The following is a 21,363-nucleotide window of genomic DNA, read 5'->3' as shown; positions in this document are numbered from 1 at the left end:
TTCATTCCCTTACAGAAATCTGTTCTTTCTAAACTTGAGCTGTAATTGTCTTCCCCTGAGGTGTAGAAATTAAGTTTTAGTACCTCAGTAGTTTATTAGAGATTAAAACAGCCACTAGCAAAGAGTTCAAGTTGAGTATTTCAGATTACCAGAAGACATGTAATTTTAGTCTCCTTTGTTCATTGTTACCTTCTGTCACTGCAGTCAAACTAATAGTTACATTGAGAGCTTAATTTCACTCTTGTGTTGGCTTTTTATCATGATAGTTGCAGTCATTCATTAGTTCTGTTACAACTGCTGATTTGTTTCTTACTGTGTTGAATTAGACAAAATCTGGAAGGTCTGCCTGAGAAATTACTTCCAGGCTGCACTTAATTCTTGCAGGCATTGTTTCACACCAGCGTTTCACATGCAACAGCCATTGGAAATACAGGCAGCAGTTGCTGCCTTGTTTTTGGTCTAGTTCTCTTGATCTTTGCTCAGAGCAGTGAGTGTGATAAAAATTTTTGGCACAGGAGATTCATTTTGAAGAGCCTGAATTTGCAACCTTCCCCCGCAGCTTAAAAAAAGTGTGTGGGGAGAAAAACACTGCAAACTTGAGGAAATTTTACTGGTTTAATCTTGATTTCTTAAAAATCAAAGCATGAACATGAAGAAAAAGTAGTTTTGCGTGCAAGATTCCGGTGTCAGTTACCCATAATAATGATTAAATTCCTCATTGTTTTAGAGTAGCCAGACATGAACTCCAGCAGGAAGTTAAGATACTGGGAACTTTCCCATAACATGTTTGTAGGTTCCTTTTGTGTGCCCAGTCAAAACATGGAACAGATAAAATTGAAAGCTCACCTTGGTTAGCAGTGCTCCTATTGCAGGATCATGGCCAGATACTGCCAGTGGGCCTGGTTCACAGACTCCAGATTATTAAGAAAGCTTGAACACTGTGGAAGAGCCCAGGAGGTTTCCTTGTGTTCCTGCACTGAGCTGAGCAGGTTTCCCACAGGCTCCAGGGCTGTCTGTGTCTGGCTCTGCACTGAACCATCTGGGCTGAGTGCACAGAGGCAGCAGCTGGCAGCATTCTCTCCAGGGGAGGATTTCAAGGCTGTGGCTGCCTGTTTGCACCCAGCTGTGGTTAGTTAAGGATGTGACCACTCCCTGAAAGGAGATTACCCTCCCATAGCTTAATTTCAGGGTAGAGTCTGTTAGGATGACTTAAAACGCAAATATGAACTGAGTCTGATCTGCTTCATTTGTTAATTTTTGTAGGGCAGGAATCCTGCATGAAGTTTTTTGCCCTAATAGTCTGTTGTAGGCACCAGCTTGCTCGAGAAAGTTACATTACAAAGGAACAAAAGCATATTCATGGCCATGTGAATTTTCTTCCTAGGGGAAGAAAAGAAATTGAGTTGATAATAATAGATGGGAGAAGTGAATGTGCAGCACCCATTGGTATTTTGATGGGAATTTGACATTAAGTTGGGGTTTTTTGAGGGGTCAGGAGCCACCCAAGGAATTGATGAGTGTTTGAAAGGTGTAAGCACAGCCTCTGAAGAGGCCTCAGGTTGGCAGCAGTGCAGTTTGATGTCTGTGTTCTCCCTCCCTGTGCAGAGTCCTTCCAGCACCACCCCTCCCATCGAGATCTGCTCCTCACGCCTGACGAAGCTGATGCGCCGGACCACTGACAAAAAGAGCGAATTCCTGAAGGCACTGAAGGATGATAGAAATGGGGAGATAACAGAAAACAGGGAATGTGACAAGCTGGATGATGTAAGATCACTGTCCTTGCCGTGTATACAATCATTTCTGTTGAAGGAGTTGGGGCTGAAAAAGCCCTGAGCAGTGCATGTAATTCAGGCTCTGGAAGAGGAAGGGAATGACTCCCACTGGTCTGGCATACCTGCCAGGGGAAACACTGCACAGCAGTGATGGGGGGAGATGTGTAGCACAGTGAAATGCAAGTGGATAAGTAATAAATGAGGTGGAAGGGAAGGTCACAGACATTGAAGGCAATCCAGATTTTTTGCAAGGATTCTTTAAGGAGAGGAACAGTATCATATTTTAACATCTCAAGTTGCTTTCCAACTTCCCTGTCAAACTACATACACAGAAAAGTAGAATTTTGTGCTTGTGAAAGGTGCAGGAATGTGGCTCAAGTTTCAGAGGCTCAGACCAGACCCCCAAATGTATAGATCTGTGCCTTAATGTGCATGTAATGTGTGTCCTTGGGAGCATTTAATTCTCATTTTTATTGCTGTCACTCTGAGCTGCTGGTGATGGCTTTGCAATGCCAGCACTCACTCCCTTGGCACAGCAGCACAGGCCACCAAATGTCCTTCGTCCTGTGTTGTCCTGTCACAGCCAGGTACATGTTGCTGCAGCTTCTGTGAAAAACACTGGCTCAAGGTGAAAGGCTTGGCTGGACTTTCAAAGGCAGAAGCTTGAACTTGGAACTGTGCTGTTGGCACGGTCTGTGCAAGCACACTTTGATGGTTTTATTTTTCTTTAGATGGAGAGCAACAGCACACCAGAACCAAAGGAAAACTGGGAAGAGAACTGCCATCAGAATGGCCTTTCTCTCCCTTTGCCAGAGGAGGGGGAAAACCTCTCCCATTCATTGGAAGCAGAACACAGGTGAGTCAATGGCAGAATAGTGTCTGGAGTAAGGGAGAGTGAATCCTTGGGCTGTGTGGGGAGAAGGAAACAATTTTGAGGAAAACTCTATTTTTGGGAAGCAGCAGTGGCTGTGTTTCTATGGGAAAGGAGTTGTGTGGGCTTTGTGACTAGTACTGGACTGGGTGGGGTCTTATTGAAAGTAAAACAAAACACCAATGACAGATGAGCCAAGGCTTTACCAAGGTCTGTAATTAAATTCCAGTACTTCTTTAATGCCACATCCCCGTGTGTTAATGTTGCCTAGAGATATTTGTCTGCCCACAGTGGGAGTCAGCATGAACCAAGGGTGATTCTGGTTAATTTGCAAGCAGGTGTCCTAAATGTAATGATTTGAAGACACACACCACACTTTGTTTGCACTTAAAATACTCTTGTGCTCCTTTATATGCTGTAAAACTGGAGGAGAGTTAGGAAAATATTTACCTGGTATCTCAGGCTGTATCTCACGTCAGTGAGTAAGCAGTGTGAGCATCTGGTGCAAGCAGATAGTAAGGTTCAGGAGATTCTGAGCTGTGATATTGGCTTGGTTGCCTCATGTCCTTCTTCAGTGTCCTTGAGTTAGAATTTCAAATCCCTGCCTTCCACCAGGCTGGTTATGTACCCATTGTACAGCGCTGCTGATGGTTAAATATTTGTAAAGGACATTGAAAAATGGTGGGTAAACACAAAGGAATGTTGAAGTGGTCTGTGATAGAGAAGATTCCCTGGTGAATTTGGAGTGATTTACTACAAAATCTTGCTTTTCATAGACAAAGTGTTCCTTCCTTTGCCATTGTTCCCTTGCTTTAGTTCCCATGACCCTTTTATTTTCTCCACAATCAGGTTATTGAAAGAAATGGGATGGCAGGAATATCCTGAAAATGATGAAAACTACCTTCCCCTCACGGAGGATGAGCTCAAAGAGTTCCAGATTAAATCAGAGCAGGTATGTTTACAGCTCTTGCTACTTGTGACTGCTCTTCTTCCTCTCCTTTCTCAAAGGCTTGTTCTTAAGCGTGCTCAGCAGGACCAAGCATTTAAGGGAGAATGTAGTAGAATGGATGATTCTGCATTATCCATGTGTGTACACACAGTTAAATGTGGCATTCATGTCCATCACAGAGGGTTGGTGACAGTTACTCTCCACACTTCTGCTCGTTTTAAAACTTCCTTTCATTCCTACAGCGAAGAAGAAACGGATTTGGGAAGAACGGATTTCTGCAGGGCCGCGGCTCCAGCCTGTTGTTCCACTGGGGAAGCACTTTTAAGACAAAGATTGAGGACTCAGACACGGAAACAAGTAGCAGCGAAACGTCAGATGACGATGCCTGAAACTGGGCACAATAAAATTAAAATAAATAAAACCAACCCAATAAACTCAGTTCATAGTTCAACACGTGTTTGGGGTTGTATAAACTAAACAGAGTTTATTCTGTCTCCAGTCTGTTCAGTTTTTTCTTTTGTTGTTGATACTTCATGCACAAGGGAAATAATTGTATCCCAAAGAAGAGAGAAATTGGCTTCTTTAGCTTTTTCTTTTGGTTTTGCCCTAATGCTTACTAGAAGTTTGTGCAGCTAGCAAATTTTGACAAAAATCCCTTGTGGGGCAGTGCACAAGTTCAGTCGTGTGAGCAGGACACAAGTGGCTGACTGATCTCTGCAACAACAAGCTTCTAACAGTGCCGCCGCATTGCCCAGCGCGCGGTAACGGTGTGCTAAAACAATCATTGTCGATGACAAAATGGCTTTTGAAGTTCTAATTATGTTAAATTAATGCTAATAACATGAATATTTTATTTTATTTTATTTTTTTGGCGGCTCGGGGAGCTTCATCACTTAACCAGGCGTTTGTGGTTTTCTTTTTTTTTTTTTTTGGGTACAGCTGTAAAATATTTGGATATAGGAATTGTTTGTGTTCTTCTTCTTGCAGCCTTGATATTCAGGGTGGATTGTAAAATATAAATTTTTTGTGAGATTTCAAAGATTAAGATTATTTTGATAACATTATTTACAGATTTTAAAAAGTGACTATCACATTGAGTCTGTATGAGGGGGAAAAACTACTGCATCAAAAATAACTAACTTGGAATAAATATTTTGCATCAGTTTGCCAATTCTAATTGTCTTTCTTATGTAAGAGAAGCTTTCCTCTAAGGGACCTGCAACTTTGGGGGTTCAGTAGCACTGGGGATAAACAGTTTCTTCTCCCGCTCTATTTTTCCACTTGGCAAACATTGCTGTAGTGCTCAGACTGCAGGAGCTGAATTCTTCCTTTAAGAAGGGAGAGGGAGAACAATGCTGAGATGACAGTCCATATCTGGGGATTTTTTTTAAAGAATATAATTCAAAATTATCTTCTACTAAAGCAGTTTGCTTTTTTTTCCGCTTCATACAAAATGGTGAAGCTCGACCGGTCGGTGTCACTTGTTCCTAGTGCAATGCTGCTGTTTATGTTCACAACGTGGCAAGGGAATGTCTGAATCCAAAGCTGTTTTCATTGAAATCTTTTTTAAAAATTCATGAAAACATTTCTATTAGATTAAAAAGAATTTTACAAACAACTCAGTTGTGGCCTAAGCTATTTTAGTGTCTGGTGTAAGTTCAGCTTGTGCACAAAGGTTTTGGATTGGAAAGTGCTCCGGGGTTGTGCAGTGTTTGCAGGGGGGTTGGACAGAGTCACACAAAACCTGGTCTTGCTGACCTGAGGGGGTTTGTCCCAAGGTTGTGCCTGTGTGTTCTTAACCCGTTTCTGGCCAGGCAGAGAGGACAGAGGTGTAAGAAAATGATAATGTTTAGTCCTGAATCTTTGCATCTGGATCCAAGGGCGCATGCTCAGCATTATCGGGTGTAAGTCTGCTACCTGTGCTTCTAGCTCCTGCTGGCTCTGCAGTGAACCCCAGAGGAGAGGGGCAGTGGGGCATTTCTTCATCCCTGTGCTCTGGAAACCAGGGTCCAGGGGCTGAGGCTGCTTGGGAGGAGCTGGGGCTCCTGTACAACTCTGCACAAACCATCTTGTTCCTTCTGAATATTCAACCACTGCTTTTGTCTGGAAGAGCCTATCCATTTTTTAAAATTTAACTTCCTATATCCTATATTTAAACCAAGTTATGCAGATCTGTGTGCTCTGATCTCAAGAACTGGGGTAAAAACCCCTTCACCTGAGATCCATGCTGACATCCACTTGGACTGGGGGAATTTGATTGCTGAGCGCTCTGGAGTGGAACCAGCCTGGCCTGTGTGTGCCAGGAGCTCCTTGTGCTTCACCCGACCCTTCTGTGGACTGTGCAGGGTTTAAACATCAATGAAACTTTGGAAGTGGCAGTGGCAGCCCCTGGGTGAGCCTGGCAGGGCAAGTCCCCATCCATCAAATGGCAGCTTTTTCCTGAGCAAATACTGAGTACCACTGGCAGTGAGGTGAGGGGAAAAGCTGGCAGGGACTTGCCAGGCAGAGCTCACGTGGGTGCAAGGATGGAATGAATACAGGGAGTTTTTTTGGGAAAAAGAGCAGGGCCTGGACACCTGTGGCAGGAAAGGGTAGAAGGAGCTATTTCACCTCTCTGTGGAGGTTCCCATTAGCTTAAATTCTGCTAAGTGGGAGCTGCTGCAAGGTGGGCAAGGGGCACTCCTGGACAGCGCCAGGGCAAGCATGGCTGTCAGTGAGCACTTTGTAACCTCAGAGGGACATGGGGCAGCAGGGCCTCCCTCATCTTGTTTTCTGTGGATTGCTCTGGTGCCTCAGCGATATTTTTCCCCATTGCAGTGCCCGTGGTAAACAGTGGGAATGTCCTGGGCTGGGGGCGGGGCCCTCCAGTGTCCAGCATAGCAACAGTGGCTTCAAACACTGCAGCCACGGCCACCAGCAGGTCTGTGCACACTTCCAGCCTGTCCCGGGGTACCAGCCCCGCGGGGGGACCCCCTCTGCCTGTCAGGGTGGCCTCCCCGAGTGACTCCACCCGCTCTGCTTCCCAGGGTGTTGGACATGGAGCCCTTCCTCTGCCCCCGCTGCCGCTTGGCATTCAGCTCCCGACCGCTGCTGCGGGTGCACATGGAGAAGCTGTGCCTCGGGCCCACGGCACCCAGCAGCTCCTGCCTCCGTGGGGGGAACCCTCTGCCTGTGGAGGGAGCGCAGGGCACGGCAAGGAAACCACAGGACATGTCGGTAGTGTGCAGCTGGGTCTGGCACAGAATGGGGATGGGGGCAGGTGCTGGGCTGGGAAACTGGGAATCACATGCAGGATCCAGCTCGGTCTGAGCTGGGTAAGCATCCATCTTCCCATGCCTGCACCACACAGGCAGCCCTTGGTGCTTATTTTGCTGAAACCAGAAAAGAACATTATTGAGGGGGGAATTGGGGGAGGGAGTGTCACCCTTTTCTTCCCTTTGTGTCTGCGAGGTCGGAATGTCCCAAAATACAGACAACGCTCAGCCACGCCATCACTTTGTGCCTCGTGGGGTCCCACCAGCTGTGCAGGGACAGCAGGGACCAGGGCGGGCACGGGGAGCTCCCCTGGGGGATGTGCTGACCCCCCGCGAGAGGGCCCTGCTCCGCACGGCCAACCCCACCGCTAGGAGGCTGCCAGGGGAGGTACGGTGAATCCTGAGTGCCAGGCAGGACAGCGGCAGCCCCAGAGCTGCGGGCCGGCCCCTCCTTCCCGCTGAACCCCGTGTGCCACAGGGAGAGCCCCCCCGGCAGCCGCCCCCACGGCAGGAACAGCGGCAGCCGCCGCAGGAGCTGCTGGAAGCCCACGAACGCCAGGTGGCCGAGATCCGGGCCAGGACCCGGCAGCTGGAGCGGCAGAGAGAGGGTAGGGCCCGGCAATGGTTTTGGGGCGCTGGGGAGGCTCGTGTGGGATGCAGTAACCCCAGTAGTGGGGCTGTGGGGGCCGTGCTGAGCCCCCCGGCCTCTCACGGTCCCTCAGGGCTGTGCCGGCGGCTGGCGACACTGGGGGCCAGGGCCGAGCAAGGGGAGCCCGAGCAGGGGGAGCCTGAGCCGAGCCAAGGCCCGCGGGACCAGGCTGGACATGTCCGAACAGCACAGCACCGGTGAGCCCAGACCTGAAGGGTCACAGCAGAGCCCTGGCCCTGCGGGGTGCTCTCCATCAAGGCTCCCTCACCCCCAGCTGTCTATCTCCTCCCCAGGGCCACCCTCCACCTCGACACCCTCCTGCCGCCCGCAGGGCCGCTCGCGGCCGAGGCCAGGTGAGGTCTGTGGGCCACGGCGGCTCCGAGCGGAGCGCCCAGCCGAGCCCGGGCAATGGCTGATCCGGGGCTCCGGCAGGGCACTGCGAGTGTCCTACCTGCGCTCCGGGGGACACGACCCGGCCATCCTGGACCAGCTCCTCCACCTCCAGCTGGAGGCCACGGTGCTGGAGAAAGGAACGGCGGGGCTGCACAGGGGCAGGCGGATGGGTAAGCACCATCACCAGGCCCGGGCCTGTCCCCCCTCAGGGACCGCAGCCCCAGGCAGCAGCTGAGGCACCCCCGGCTGTGCCAGCAGAGCCCCCCAGCACTGGCACTCACGGTCTGGATGCGGCACTGCTGGCCGTGGAGCTGGAGAACCAGCGTCTGGAAGATGAACTGCTGGCACTGAAGGTCAGAAGGGAGAGGAGAGCAGATGCTGGTAGGTGATGGGTTCCTCATCTGCACCCCACAGCCCCCAGCTACCTCTGTGGTTGCAGCATCAGAGCTCCGGGCTGGAGATGGCTCCTGGAAATATTGGCAGGTGGAGGGGGCTGCAGCTCGGGGTGGGTTCTCTGCAGTGAGCAGGGAGAGTCCTGGTGCCCTGGGGCCCTGAACACGGGCCTGGTGAGGTGCCAGGAAAAGGGCTGCTGTAAACCCCACGGTGACCAAATGCTGTTGGCCAGGCTCACGGGCAGCCCAGCGGCACACGCAGGAACTGGCCCGGCTCCAGGCAGAGGTGGGGATGCTGCGATGCCACGCAGAGCAGACAAGGCCATGGCTGCACCCCGCTGTCTGCCCATACCCTGTAGCCCACCCACTACCACCAGCCCTTGCTGTGCCAGAACTTCTCATGGTAAGAGCCTCAGCCCAGGGCGACTTCCAGCTCTCCAAAGAGGAGAAAGGGGAGTTGGGATTGGGCTGCCAACTGGGACGGGATGATGGGTGTGGAGGTACAAGCTTGGGGACATTTAGGAACAGCTCCCTTTGCTGCACTTGGGGATAGAGCCACTAGGGCAGGAGGTGAGTCCCCACCAGTGCTGGACCAGGGGTGTGATTTGCTCTGCACACCCAATGCCACATGTGAGGGGATGTCCAGGCAGCTCCCACCCTGCCAGGACCCTCCTCCCCCTGACATCACTTTTTTCCTTTCCCAGGAGCCCCCCAGGCCAGCACTGGGGCCTGGCAGAGCCACAGCCCATGCGCCCCCTGGACACACCCTCACCCCCTTTGTGACCCTGGAGGACCCTCCTCCTGCTCAGGAGCCCCCAGCACAGGGCAGGGCTCCCCAGAGGTGAGCCAGGAACAGGCCATGGCCCCACTGGACTGCCCTGCCACCCCTTCCACCAGCAAACTGGGGCTTCAGTAACTGTTAGGGTGATGAAGGCAAGATCTGTGGTTCCAGTTCTGCAGCTGGCACCAGGATCCCACAGTGCTGGGGTGGGTGGAAATATATGGGATCACTGCTGGGACCAAAGAGGTTCTGGGCATTTCAGCAGGAAAAGGACAGGAAACCCCCAAGCCAGCAGCAAACTGACAGCTCAGCCTCCCCCTCAGGACAGAGCTCACAGCCAAAGGAGTGGTTCAACCACTGCTGCTCACAATGGTGGTTTGGGGATAGGCAGAGGGCACAGAGGAGTAAAATTCCCTGTCCTCAAGCACATCCCCACATCCAGCCCACTGTAGGGAAAGCCTAACCCAGGGCATGCACAGCTCAGCCCTGGCAACCAGCACAAAAGCCACAGCCAGCTTTAGTGTCAGAGGCCCTGTGCTACATGTTTAATAAAAGGCTTCAGCTCTTTGCTTTTCACTTCTTGGCCTTTTTTTATACACATACAACCCAGGGCAGGGTCCCAGCCCCACCTGGGCACTCCAGCTGGCTCAGGGGACAGCCCTGCTGCCCCTGTCCCCAACCATCAGCACCTGCTCCTGCACTCCCTCCTGGGTGCAAAGTGGAGGTTGAGCAGAGATAAAAATACAGAGCAACAAAGCCCAGGATGTTACAAAGCTCTTTCTTTATCAGCCTCCCCCACCATCTTTAGGCTGCTCAAAGCTGAGGGTGGAACTATCAGAACCCACTTAGGTTCAGCCTAGAATGAACAAAACACAGCCCCAGCTGTGACAAGGGCCCAGCAGAAGGAAAAAAGGTCAGGTCCCTGGACAAGACAGCGAAGCTCAGGCAATGCTCTCCTTCCCTGCAGCAGCCAGCCCAGCCCTGCCTGGCCCATGCAACCCTCTGCTCCTAAGGAGGCAGATGTGGGTGCAAATGCTGAAAGGAAAGGGAGCATGAGCCCAGCAGTGGGCCAGAGCTAAGACCTGCAGCCCAGGGAGACAGCCAGGAGCAGAGCTGGAACCTATCACAGGAGGAAGGTCAAAACAGGGACTATTTGCTTACAATCTTTATTGAAGTCATACAAAAGTTGCCAAAAAGTGAAAAAATACACTATATACAAAACCATTTTCCTTGTAAGGAGAGGAGTGTCCAAGGTTAAAGAATCATTATCATACTGTGCTTTCAACTGCAGCCCCTGATTCTGCTTGTGGCCTTTTCTCTGTCTAAAAGAGAAGATAAGGGTTTGTTTTTAAAAGACAAGACACAGTCTTACAGCACCAACTCATGCAGCAGCCCAAGGGTTCTGTAATTTGAAGACTTAACTATGTGAACTTTGCCAGTCCAGAGCCCAACAGTACCCTCAAGCATTGATAGTAACAAGTGCAGCCCAGGGGTAAGTAATAAAACTCAGGGACATGAAAAACTGGGGGAAGACCCTCTGCTGGAGTTGAGCCCAGCAAAAGGCACCCAGACCCTGTCTCTGTCCCACCCCACAGGGGACAAGGCTCCATGGCTGGGTCTGTCCAGCCCACACAGGGTCAGCACCACAGCACAACATGCATCCTGCCCACTAGGAAGGGTCTTCATCTCATCTGGGAAACCTTGTGAGGGACAGCAGGCAATAAAACCAGGACATCTACCAGGCACAGAACCATCCCTGAACAGAGAGGGGGGAAATAAAATAAAAAGCACAGCCCAGACTCCTGGCTCAGCTGCCCACCTCCTCTTCCTTTTTTTCTGCAACCTCATTTCCACGGGGGACAGAGTCCCCACCACCACCATTGACAGCTGGTTCTGGTTTAGATTTCTTGGCTTCATTGTCTCCCTGATGAGTCTCCTCCTCTGGTTTCCTCTGAAGACAAAATTGTTTATAATGTCCACTAAGTACAAATCAAAGTTTAAATCTTTTTGAGAAATTCAGCATTAGATGTCACTGCACATCATCTACCCAACCACTGCTTGCCAGGCTCAGGACAGACTCCCCAGTGCTGGGGTTTAACCAGAGCTTTGAGACCCCAGGGACACTTTGGGTGCCAGGAGCTCCAGAGCTGAGTTATCTTTAGTTACAGTCTGGTGAAGAAAGGTGCAACCACTGAGCCTGTAACTGTTCCACGGTACACTCAGGGCATCTACAACATTTGAAATCACCTAAAGCAGCTCCAAATCACTCCAGGCACACCTGAACTGACAGACCAATGGAACAGAGGCAACATAAAACTGAGAGTATCACCTATATTAGTTTTCATCAGTAAACACTTCTAGAGAAGAGATAACATTTAAAGGAACCAAATTCTCAATATCTGATCTCTTAAAGAGGCACTTTATAATTACCACCAGTGTGGCTTTACTATTTATTAGAAGTCCAAGTCCCAATTTCCTTTTGGAAAGACAGGAACCCAGCCCAGCCTGGTTGCCTGCCTTGTCCTTGGGATCTGCAGGTGACCCTGCTACTCCTGAGGGTCCTCAGCAGAGGAAATTCTTGTTCAGGGAACGCCTGCAGAAGCCACACAACTGGGTCAGATTTACATCAGTGTGGGTCAGGCAAGGTGCTGAACCTCCAAGAATGGTTTCCTGGAGGCCAGATGGTTCCCAGAGGAAAGGAGTTCCATACACTACTGGTTTTACTTCTGGAGTGTTTTGCCATTATACAGCTAAGTTAATAAAACATACTTTTAAGACAAATCCTATTACACAGAGCAAGCCAGTGGTACTTCAACAAACTCCTTGTTTAACAAGTAATTTCTGGACTCACCTTTTTCCTGACTAGATGAGAGATGTCTGTTACACACTGAGATGCAGCATCAGCTCCTTTCCTTACTGGAATCTGTTACAAGACAGACACTGACACATGAGCAAACACAACCAGCAATCCTTATAGCAGATGAGAATTAACAAGTTAATTTTAGATTAACTTACTGTGGACACAGAGCCACTGTCTTCACTTTGTGCAAAGCCAGATGTAGTTCCAACCTTAAGAAAAGCACAAAAAACAGACTGTGGCAGACAATACATGTGAACTTAGTGAGATACAGAAAGCCCAAGTCCTTCCCATCCCAACACTGGATTCTGCACTTCTGTTCAGGACAGATGCAACGTGCACTCCACATTTGCCTGACCCATCATTTCCAGCCCTGATACATGAAATGCCACAGAAGCCTATCAAATTCCTGTTTAGTTTGGAACAATTAGTATCAGGGGTCTTAGTAAATATCCTCTTCAGAAATCAGCTGCCTCAGTTTCCTTCTCACAACCACAGCCTGGTAACACCTGTGAGCAACCACCAGTCCCTGATAAGTCTGAGCTCCTCCCATTACTGATTTATTTTAAGTTCCACTGAAAGAAGGGTTGGGTCCAAAGGAAACCACAGGACACACTCACCAGAGTTGCTTTCAGTCCTAGCTCAGCTACTTTTGCACTTTTCTGTGACTCCTTTGAATCTTCTATCTTCTCTTTAATTTCAGGAAGCAGTCCCTTCAGTTCTTCTATCTCCTTCTCGTCCTCAGGGGACCCAGTGTCTGCCTTCTTTATTCGCTCAGTCAGTATTGCTGGGATGAAACAGTTATCAGAGCAAAACACTGAGACAAAGTAACTGCCCAGATAACAACACTCAGAGGCAACTATCTGTTAACAAACAGTTTTACCAATTCTGCCCTCAGTGTAGTCTCATCCCTTTCAGATAAAACACGACATAGCAGACAATGAGCACACCCCACTGCTTTGCCTTGTGAAAACTCACTAGGCAGCAGTTTCAGAATTCCACGTACCCAGTCTCTTGTCTATGACCTCCATGGACTTCCCAAACTGCAGCACGGCCTCGTCGAAGTCGCTGTTGTAGTGGTAGGCCAGGGCGAGCTGGTAGTGGCTCTCGGCCAGCAGCCTGTCATGGGCCTCCAGGTACTTCTGCTGCAGGGCCAGGCAGGCCTGGAACTCCTCTATTGCCTGTGTGTAGTTTTCTGCAGGACAAAGCCCCAAGGTGTTTACAAACCTCAGTGATTATCCACAGCAGCACTGTGCAATCCCTGGTTTGGTTACTCGGTGTTTTGTTACACATTATACAGACTGCAAACAGAACCACCACCAAACACAGCAGTGCTGGGCTGCTTTCAGAACATCAGCTGACAACTCTGCCTCCCCTGAGAGACCATCTAGGCCAGCTCCTCTGGCTCTCACGAGTGCTTTGTCTAATTTCAGCACAGAAAACTGAGCAGCCAAGTCAAAGCAGGCACTAAATCCTCCTGCTTTACCTTCTACCAAGAACTGAACGCAACTGGTCCCAACTGCAACACGGATCTGGAGCCAAGGACAGTGCCACCTTCCTGCCAAGCTCTCCCCAAATGTGCTCCACTGACATAAGACACAGCCACTGTTCTGTAGCCCTGGCCCAGAAACCCGCTGGGTTATTTGCAATGCCTGCCCCAGAGAAAGTGTACATGTGGATTTAACAAGATTAGAATACATTTTTAAATGAAAGGCAAGTGAGTCATTACAAGGGTTTGTAACGGGGTTTGCCTCCCACTCCTTTTTTCTGCTGTGTAACACAAGAGCCTTTCTTGACTGTAACCTAGGATTTGGGAAGGTCTAAAGAGAGTCAACTATTTTTCATGACAATATCAGCAAGTCTCTCAAGTTCATAAGCAAGGTTTGGTCACTTCAAAAAGCAGAACACAAGGCTGGCAACACATTGCTTCTTACTCAAACATTTTTTCCACTGCTCTGCAAAAGCACAGACTATCCTATTTAAGGCACCAACCATTACTTCCAAAGCTTCTCACATGGCTGCAACTATCGTGATCTAATTTGTTCTCATCCTGACAGCCTTAACTCACCTCTGGTCATTTTAAAGTACAAAACCCAGTGACAGAAAGTAGAACCAAACACTTTGCACATGAGAATTAACATTACTTACCAGATTCAATGCTAACTTCTCCTAACTTCAGATGAGCTTGAGCTGCATGGAGCTGAGCTTCTTTTGTTTCTTGTCTACAGCCAGAAGAAAAAAAACAGTTTTCAAATCCTGATCAGAGCATGCCACGTTCTCTAACTGGCTATGCCACCATCCAATTTACACTGAGTTTCTGTGGCATATACCCAAATTAGCACTTTAGTCTTTACCTTTTGTAAATGACTTTTGCTAACTCCAGCATGTCCCAGGCTAGCTCAAGATTGCCAATTTCATCCTCTTCACTTTCCTGTAAAGACCAGAAATGCATGACAGATTAAGTGACTTGGTCATAGACCACATCAAACAGCACCCTTAAATTCCCAACCAGTATTATCAAGGAATCCGTTTCTGCAAGAGGTGAACATTTCACCACTGGAAGGGAAAAAAAAAAAAAAAATACATACAGAAGAGGTTATTGCATCAACCAAGACTTTGCCTGGAGTAAAAATGTTTCAATGGAATATGAACTCATATTGTTCTGTGATATGCTTTAATTTTTTTCCAGAAATAACAGGGCACCAAGCACCAGTATTATCCCAAGATCTTGGTTAAGGCTGTCTTAGATGAACCAAATAAAGTTCACGGTCCAGCTTTTTTTAATGAGCCTTTGAGCTTTGTTAGAATAGTCTGAGAAAGGGACAGACAGTTATCTTGAATGCCACTCTACGAGGCTGCAGATTTTTCCAGGTGTTTTGACTGCTACATCAATGTACATCTCAGGTTTGAGGAGCACCACATTTCTCAAACAATTCCCATCCTAATCACAGCTGACTGGACAAGCAGACAATTAACTGTTCCAAGTAACTCCAGTGACAGGCTGGAACAGCTCTCCCTGCCTGCCCCTGCACCACCAGGCCAAGTCAGCTCAGCACAGCACAAGCATTTGTGCCAGAGCAGCTGAACAAACCCAAGTGTACAGACACAGCTGAGCAAGATGCTACAATGCAGACAAGGCCCAACACTGGCCATTCCTAGGTAATATTAGCCTTCAGAAGTATTTTCCTACACAGAACTAAATGAAACACAAGTGAGCTTTTAGAAGGTCATAAACATCATATTTAGCCTAATACTGCATCCTTCCACCTGCAGTGGTGTCTGACCTCAGCAACCTCACCTTGTCTTCCACTGTCAATTCATTCTCCTTATCATCATCAGCTTTATCATTTTCTTTATCTTCCTCTTCAGATTCTTCTGTTTCTACAAGGCAAGTAGATGCAAGAGGACACTTCTGGTTACTGTGCTTGCTCAACATGGAGTCAGGCAGAGAGTGTTATATCCAACCCTTATCCTTCCAGTGACAGGTTAGAGGTGTGGTGTAAGAAAAACATACATTAAAGTCTCAGCATGAGCAGCCATCTTGCTGAAGCCATTCAGCACTGTAGACTAAAGCAGTCCATAAGTTCGATTTCTTACTATCAACAACAGAAACTTATACAGAATCCAGTTCTCACCAATCTGTTGTCAGCTCTCACTGAAGCCACAAGATTTTGAGCAGCCCTAGAGGCACTGGCCAGCTGCTAAACTTCATGCTACACAAAGTGTTTTCAGCAAAATAGCTGCCAAGCTGAACACAAATTAGTCTGTTTCTCAGTTCATGATCCTTATGTTAGGCATTTAAGTATCAGTGTTAAAGAACCTCCTCTTGTGTAGTACTAATTTGACTTTTGACACTGTGCAGAATCACCATGTCATCTGTTCTACCAGCAGAAGACATTTGGGAAAATGTGCAGTAAAGGAAAATGGCTAATAATTTCAGAGCACTGGCTGGTCTGCAGGCTGAAATCACACAATTCCTGTATCACCACCTCTGGCTATTCCAGAACACAAGCTTGTTTGGGGGGGGAGGGACTAGAGAGCCTGGAACTCACTGTCTGACTCCCAGCACACACCCACCACTGAGAGGGCCAAACCTGTGAACATGAAGACACTTGTACAAAGGTAAACAGAAGAGATGTCAGGATGCTAAGATTTAAGTAGTGGGAGGAGTTTGGAATGAATCATCCAGACCAGGATGTTCCAGAGGGTCCTCACATTGCCAGAGTTGGGGCAAAAAGCAGCAGCATGTGTGCATAAGCAGCCTCTCAGCACTGAGGGTGAGGAGCAGGTAACTACCCCTAGTTTATTTTCAGTCATCCTCCCTCCACACAGATGCTGTTAGGCCACTGCTCCATCACTGAGTGTTCACTATGCTCAGCAGAACAAATCCTTCCAGGCTCCAGAACTGTTCAGTCTGAACATTTGCCACTCCTGAAGTAAGGCACTGCCTGTGAAGATGAGTTACTGGCAAGCAAAGTTGCAACTACAGTTCACCAATTAACTTCTGCAATAAATGGCACAGGCCCACTAAGGCCACAAAGTACTGCTGCAGCAAAGGGTGCAAGTCTTGCTGGGTGCAAGTCTTGCTGCAACAGAGCATGGGAAACAGCTATAATAAAGCAGGGAAGCAGAAAGGCAGAAGCTGGACAGCCAGAAGACTGTACTAGAGCAGCAATAAGCCTTCAGCAAATTAAGTTTAGATTTTCCAATTAAATTTTCACTAGCAATGACCATCATAGACTCAGTTGAAGAGTTCCTCTCCTCCAAGAGAAGTAAGTTTATGTGTTCAGCTGTTCTTGTTTTTCCACCACCATTTAAAATAAAACACAGCTATAACCAGAGAAATTTGTGCTTTGCAGTTCTGTGAGGGTTAGTGCAATACACCCAGATGCATGCAAGTGAACATCCATTCAGTATTCTCCACCAGCCTAGCCATTACTTACACATTTCACAGGGCTGTCAGTTTGCTTTCAAGTAAGACTTGCTTTGCAGTTAGTTAAGCGTTAGTCTAGAGAAACTGAGACTATTCACTATTCCTTGAAACTTTACTTGTATGTAAAGTCCTTCAAGAGCCCCTTTACTGTGCCTTTTCCTTGTTCTAAGGCAAACAGAAAATTCTGAATGGAACACTTTTTACCCATTGTTAGCCAAATCCATCAAGTCATCCACCCACAAGTACTTTTTTCCTCTCAGTGTTACCTTCTCCCTCTTCCATCAGGTCATCTTTCTCTTCTTTTTCTACCTTAGCACCTTCACCCTCTTCCATCAGGTCACCTTTCTTTTCCTCTTTCTCTACCTTAGCAGCAACTTCAGCCTTTTCTTCCATGTCATTAGGTGGCTCTTTGCCCTCTGGGGGCACAGGTTCCCTTGAGGACTCTATCTCTTTAGATTCACCTGGTTTCTCTTCTGTAACTGCCTCTACTGGCTCATGTTTCTCTTCTGCCTTCTTCTGTTCAGCCACCTCTGCATCCCCTTCTGCAGTTTCTTTCTGTTCCACAGCAGCTGCTGCCTGTGCTTCTGCCTTTTCTTCCACAGCTGTCTCTGCCTGCCCTTCTACAGCCTCTCCCTTCTCCTCAGCTGGCTCTTTTTCTGTTGCTTCTGCTGCCTGTTCTCCCGTCTCTCCCTTCTCTTCCACAGCCACTTCTGCTTCAGCCTCTTCCCCAGCTGCCTTTGCCTCCTTGTCTGACACTTCTGTCGTTCTCTCCTTCTCCTCAGCTGCCTTCTCTACCTTGTCCTCAGGCACTGCCTTCTGCTCTTCTTCTGCCTCTTTCTCTTCCACAGCTGCCTCCTCTTTCACAGGCACCTGCTTCTTCTGCTCTTCTGAAATTTCTTCTTTTCCCACAGAATTCTCAGTCTTCTCTTCAGCCTCTTCAAGTTTTGCATCCTTGTCAGCAGCTGCTTCTTTGGGTTCTTCTTTAATCTCTTTCATTTCAACATCCTCTTCTTTGACTTCCTTCTCAGACTGCACTGTAGACTCTTCCGTGGACTTTTTGGCCTCTTCCTTTTCCCCCATGGCGTTATAAACCTGTTCTCTCAACTCCTCCCTTGTTTCTTCTACATGATTGAGGAAGCATAAACATTTCTTCGAGTTTAGTGATAAAGACATTAACGGGCACTGCCAACACCACCCTCAAGACCCTCCAGTGTGTTGGTTTGTTACCAAGTTGGATGACGCTCCTAAAAGCTTCATTTTCCAAGTACAAGGAATTAGGAGACAACCAACATAGCTGCTTGATCTAAGCAAGCCCCTTCCCCTTCCCCAGACTGCAGCATTGCAAGCGGCCGCTCAAGCAGGGTGCGGTTGTGCAGCGATTTTAGTCACAGCTAAGAAAGAGGTGCCAGTGCTTTAACAGTCTGGATGGACAGGAATTCCTGAATCCTCTCCAGCTGCAGGCAGCATAAAACAGCCACTGTTCTGGGACTTTGTACAGAGACTGACCTCTGGGACTACACACACTGTACTGCTACAAGGTTACAAAGCAGTGGAGTCAGCGGTGAAGCTTAAGAAAGCGAGTTTGAATGCAGTGTTCAGGACACAGACACCTGGTGACCCTTTACACATGCTTTCAGTGACCAGCTCCCTACAGATGTTTTACAGATTTTGTTCATCTTTAAGCAAGACTAAGAAAAAAAAAACCAAACAGAGTCCATTTAGGCTGCCAAGAGTTTCAATAGAAAGATTCAGGCTACCCAAGATACCAATGGACTAAATTTGGATCATTCCAACAAGAAAACGCAGCCTGGAGCCTCCATGGCAGGGCAGGCAGCTCTACATACCATCAGCAGCTGGCAGTGCAGAGTCTTCTTCTGCTTTTTCTCCTTCCTCTTCCACCTGCACCCCTTCTAAGGCATTTCCCAGCACACCATTTTCCATTCTAAAGGGAACAGGAGTTTGTTATCCCTCGGATATTTAATACTATAATTTGAACTGCACAAGCTGTAACACCCCAGCCCATCCCACCCAGGGCAATCCTGTCACACCAGACACACTCGTCACCAAATGACAAACTGTCACCATACCTTGCCAACTCCAGGAGAGATTTTCCATAATAAAAAAAAGCTTCTGCACACTCATCCGCTGTCTCCCCGTACTTTTTACCCCTACAAAGATAATAAAGAATTATTTGCCTGTGCCTACTTTAGATTTGGATATGTGAACTTCAACATTAAATATTCCTAGACAAAAAGATCACTTCCTTGGTTGGTTTCGCATTGCTTTAAACAAATATTGAATGCTTCTCTCAGTTACATATGGCTCTCAAATACCCAACTGAGGAATTTAATACTATCATTCACAGAGACTGACCAAGACCAGTGAACAAGTTACTAGAGAAAACACCTGCATAATAAACTATCAAATCCCTTTCCCTCCTTAGGGAACTCTGCTGGCAATGCCTATCACAAAAGTCACCTAAACTGTACACCAACTACAGCATTATCCAACTCTTGGGTGACTTCAAATAGTTTGCCCCCTCCACAGTCACATTATAAATTATAAACATGTTAGGTAAAAATCCCAGTCCTTCTTGCATAATCCACATCAGAACAGCCAAGCTGAAGCCCAAACCCAGCAAAAACACACAGAACATTCTACTACTCACAGTAAGCTTGCAGCTTCCTGGAAAGCATTCACAGCAGCTGGAATATTTCCCATTACCAAGTGCTTCTGTCCCAAACCCAATAGTTTCTTTGATTCTCCGTCCACATCCATACTGGAGGAAGGGGAAATAAATCAAATAAAGGATTCTGTCAATTTTCACAGTAATTTTAGCTTTCAAAACTTAGTCTGCTTTATGGAATAGTGAGTTGCACGCATTACAGTGGCTGGAACTACCAGTGTAGGTGGGATTTGTTTGGTTTTATTTGTATAAAACTGAACAACAGATAGTTCCAATAAAAGGGAAGACAGACAAATTTATCCAATCACTGCAACAAGTATCAGAATCTGCTGTAACAAAGGCTGCTAAAAAATATACTTTAGGAGTTACACACCAACACACCACAGAGCACCAGTGCTCCAGACTCCAATGCTAAATCAAGAAGAAAAAACTCAAGTTAAAACTTTTCATAGCACAGCATGGTGCATCTGAGAAGAACGACAGATGCAAGTGTCAGTTTCAATTCAGTGCATCTTGCACAGCTTCATTTCCAGAAGGTCCAGCCCAACATCTCAGACTGGGACAAGAGGAGCTGCCCAGAGGAATACAATCTATCACAAGCCAGCTACATACTTGTGCCTCTCCAGCACTAATTAAAAACCCAGAGACTTTAAGAACAGCTGCTATTTTTGTAGGTATCAGTCTCTGAAAAGGCCTTGATGCACTAGATGTGTGCAAACCACTGGTGAGCACAGGTTTTCAGCACCTACATCACACATGGGAGTTAGCTCCAAGTCAAAGAAGTAATATCAAGGTCATCCCCTTCACGTTTTACACAGTAACTCCAGGATCTTGTGTTATTTCAAATTGACAGTTCCAACTCTCATCTCACCTGTCTGTCTTGTCCGTGGATGTGGAAGGAGCTGCCAGTTCCTCTTCCATCCTGCAAACAGAAAATCGAACGTTCTTTTTATTGACGTTCAGAACCGGCCACTCATTTCACGGCACCAGCTGAGCTCTCAGGGTGCGAAAGCAGCACCAGAGCCTGGAGCAGAGGTGCCCATGCACCCGCAGCGGGCCCAGGCCCCTCGGCCGGGTGTTTACGGTTCGAGGGGAGGCTGCGAGGGGCTCTGCCCGCCCCGGCCCGGCGCTCCCCGCAGACAATGGGCCTTTCCCGCCTTCCGCCGGCCCCGCCCCCCGCCCTTGGCGCCAAACCCCGGCGGCGGCTCCTCACGGGCCGCCGGTCACGTGACGCCGCCCCCCGCAGCCCGCCCCGCGGCGTCGGCTGCCCCCAACAAAGATGGCGGCGGCCGCGCAGCGGTCACGTGGTGGCTCCGCGCGAGCCGCGCGGGCCCAGCTGGCGCCGGAGGAGCGGGGCGGCGGCACGTACCACCGGCGGCGGGGGGGGACGGCGGAGGCAGGTACCACAAACGGCGAGAGGGCGACGGGGGACGCAGGTACCACCGCCGGCGAGGAGGAAAGGGGGGGAGGAGGGGGTGCAGCTCCGCCAGCCTGACCAGCACCGCCGGCCCTCCCTGTAAGGAAATCCGGCCCACCGGCCCCCTTACCCCCCATCCCCTCCGGTACCCTGCGGCCCGAAGGCGCTCCCCGTCTCCCCTGATGCCCCCCGGCCCCGACACGCACACACCGTAACCGGGGCAGCCCGCGCGGCCCTACCTAGTCTGGGAGGCCGGCGCGGGCTCAACGCAGGGGGGAGCGGCGATGGCCGAGGATTGCATAGAAGCTGCTGGAGAGAGGGGCGGCGGCGGCAGAGTGCAGCCCCCTGCCCCTCCGGCTGCCTATATACCCCCGAGGACACGCCCCGGCCCGCCTGGCGGCGCGCGCGC

The 21,363-nt window shown here is 48.8% G+C and overlaps 2 protein-coding genes and 1 long non-coding RNA gene across 3 annotated transcripts in view; 2 read left to right on the top strand and 1 right to left on the bottom strand.

Moving 5' to 3' along the window:
- GPBP1L1 (GC-rich promoter binding protein 1 like 1) overlaps positions 1 to 4,763 on the top strand; it is a 31,878-nt gene extending 27,115 nt beyond the window's left edge. Inside the window, exons 9-12 of the mRNA XM_058030439.1 lie at positions 1,606 to 1,764; positions 2,504 to 2,628; positions 3,493 to 3,595; positions 3,835 to 4,763. Coding sequence (XP_057886422.1) covers positions 1,606 to 1,764; positions 2,504 to 2,628; positions 3,493 to 3,595; positions 3,835 to 3,981 — 534 coding nt within the window. The 3' untranslated portion in view covers positions 3,982 to 4,763. The remainder of the gene's footprint in view (positions 1 to 1,605; positions 1,765 to 2,503; positions 2,629 to 3,492; positions 3,596 to 3,834) is intronic.
- A 3,434-nt stretch (positions 4,764 to 8,197) lies between these two features.
- On the top strand, positions 8,198 to 9,120 carry LOC131087224 (uncharacterized). The gene is made up of 3 exons (XR_009114851.1): positions 8,198 to 8,269; positions 8,514 to 8,683; positions 8,985 to 9,120. It is a non-coding gene; the product is annotated as an uncharacterized LOC131087224 (long non-coding RNA).
- A 1,091-nt stretch (positions 9,121 to 10,211) lies between these two features.
- On the bottom strand, positions 10,212 to 21,324 carry NASP (nuclear autoantigenic sperm protein). The gene is made up of 15 exons (XM_058030345.1): positions 21,194 to 21,324; positions 20,409 to 20,459; positions 19,520 to 19,630; positions 18,939 to 19,019; positions 18,696 to 18,793; positions 17,118 to 17,972; positions 15,217 to 15,299; positions 14,273 to 14,349; positions 14,067 to 14,140; positions 12,925 to 13,113; positions 12,539 to 12,705; positions 12,077 to 12,130; positions 11,913 to 11,984; positions 10,881 to 11,012; positions 10,212 to 10,383 (listed from the first exon to the last, which is right to left on the bottom strand). The coding sequence occupies exons 1-15, from the start codon at positions 21,253 to 21,255 to the stop codon at positions 10,330 to 10,332; spliced, it is 2,160 nt and encodes a 719-aa protein (XP_057886328.1). The 5' UTR covers positions 21,256 to 21,324; the 3' UTR covers positions 10,212 to 10,329.
- Between the last annotated feature and the right edge of the window lie 39 nt (positions 21,325 to 21,363).

Source organism: Melospiza georgiana, chromosome 9, assembly GCF_028018845.1.
Source record: "Melospiza georgiana isolate bMelGeo1 chromosome 9, bMelGeo1.pri, whole genome shotgun sequence".
In the NCBI taxonomy this organism is placed as follows: domain Eukaryota; kingdom Metazoa; phylum Chordata; class Aves; order Passeriformes; family Passerellidae; genus Melospiza; species Melospiza georgiana.
Note: the sequence above shows the minus strand (reverse complement) of the source record. Positions and strands in the feature narration are given on the sequence as shown.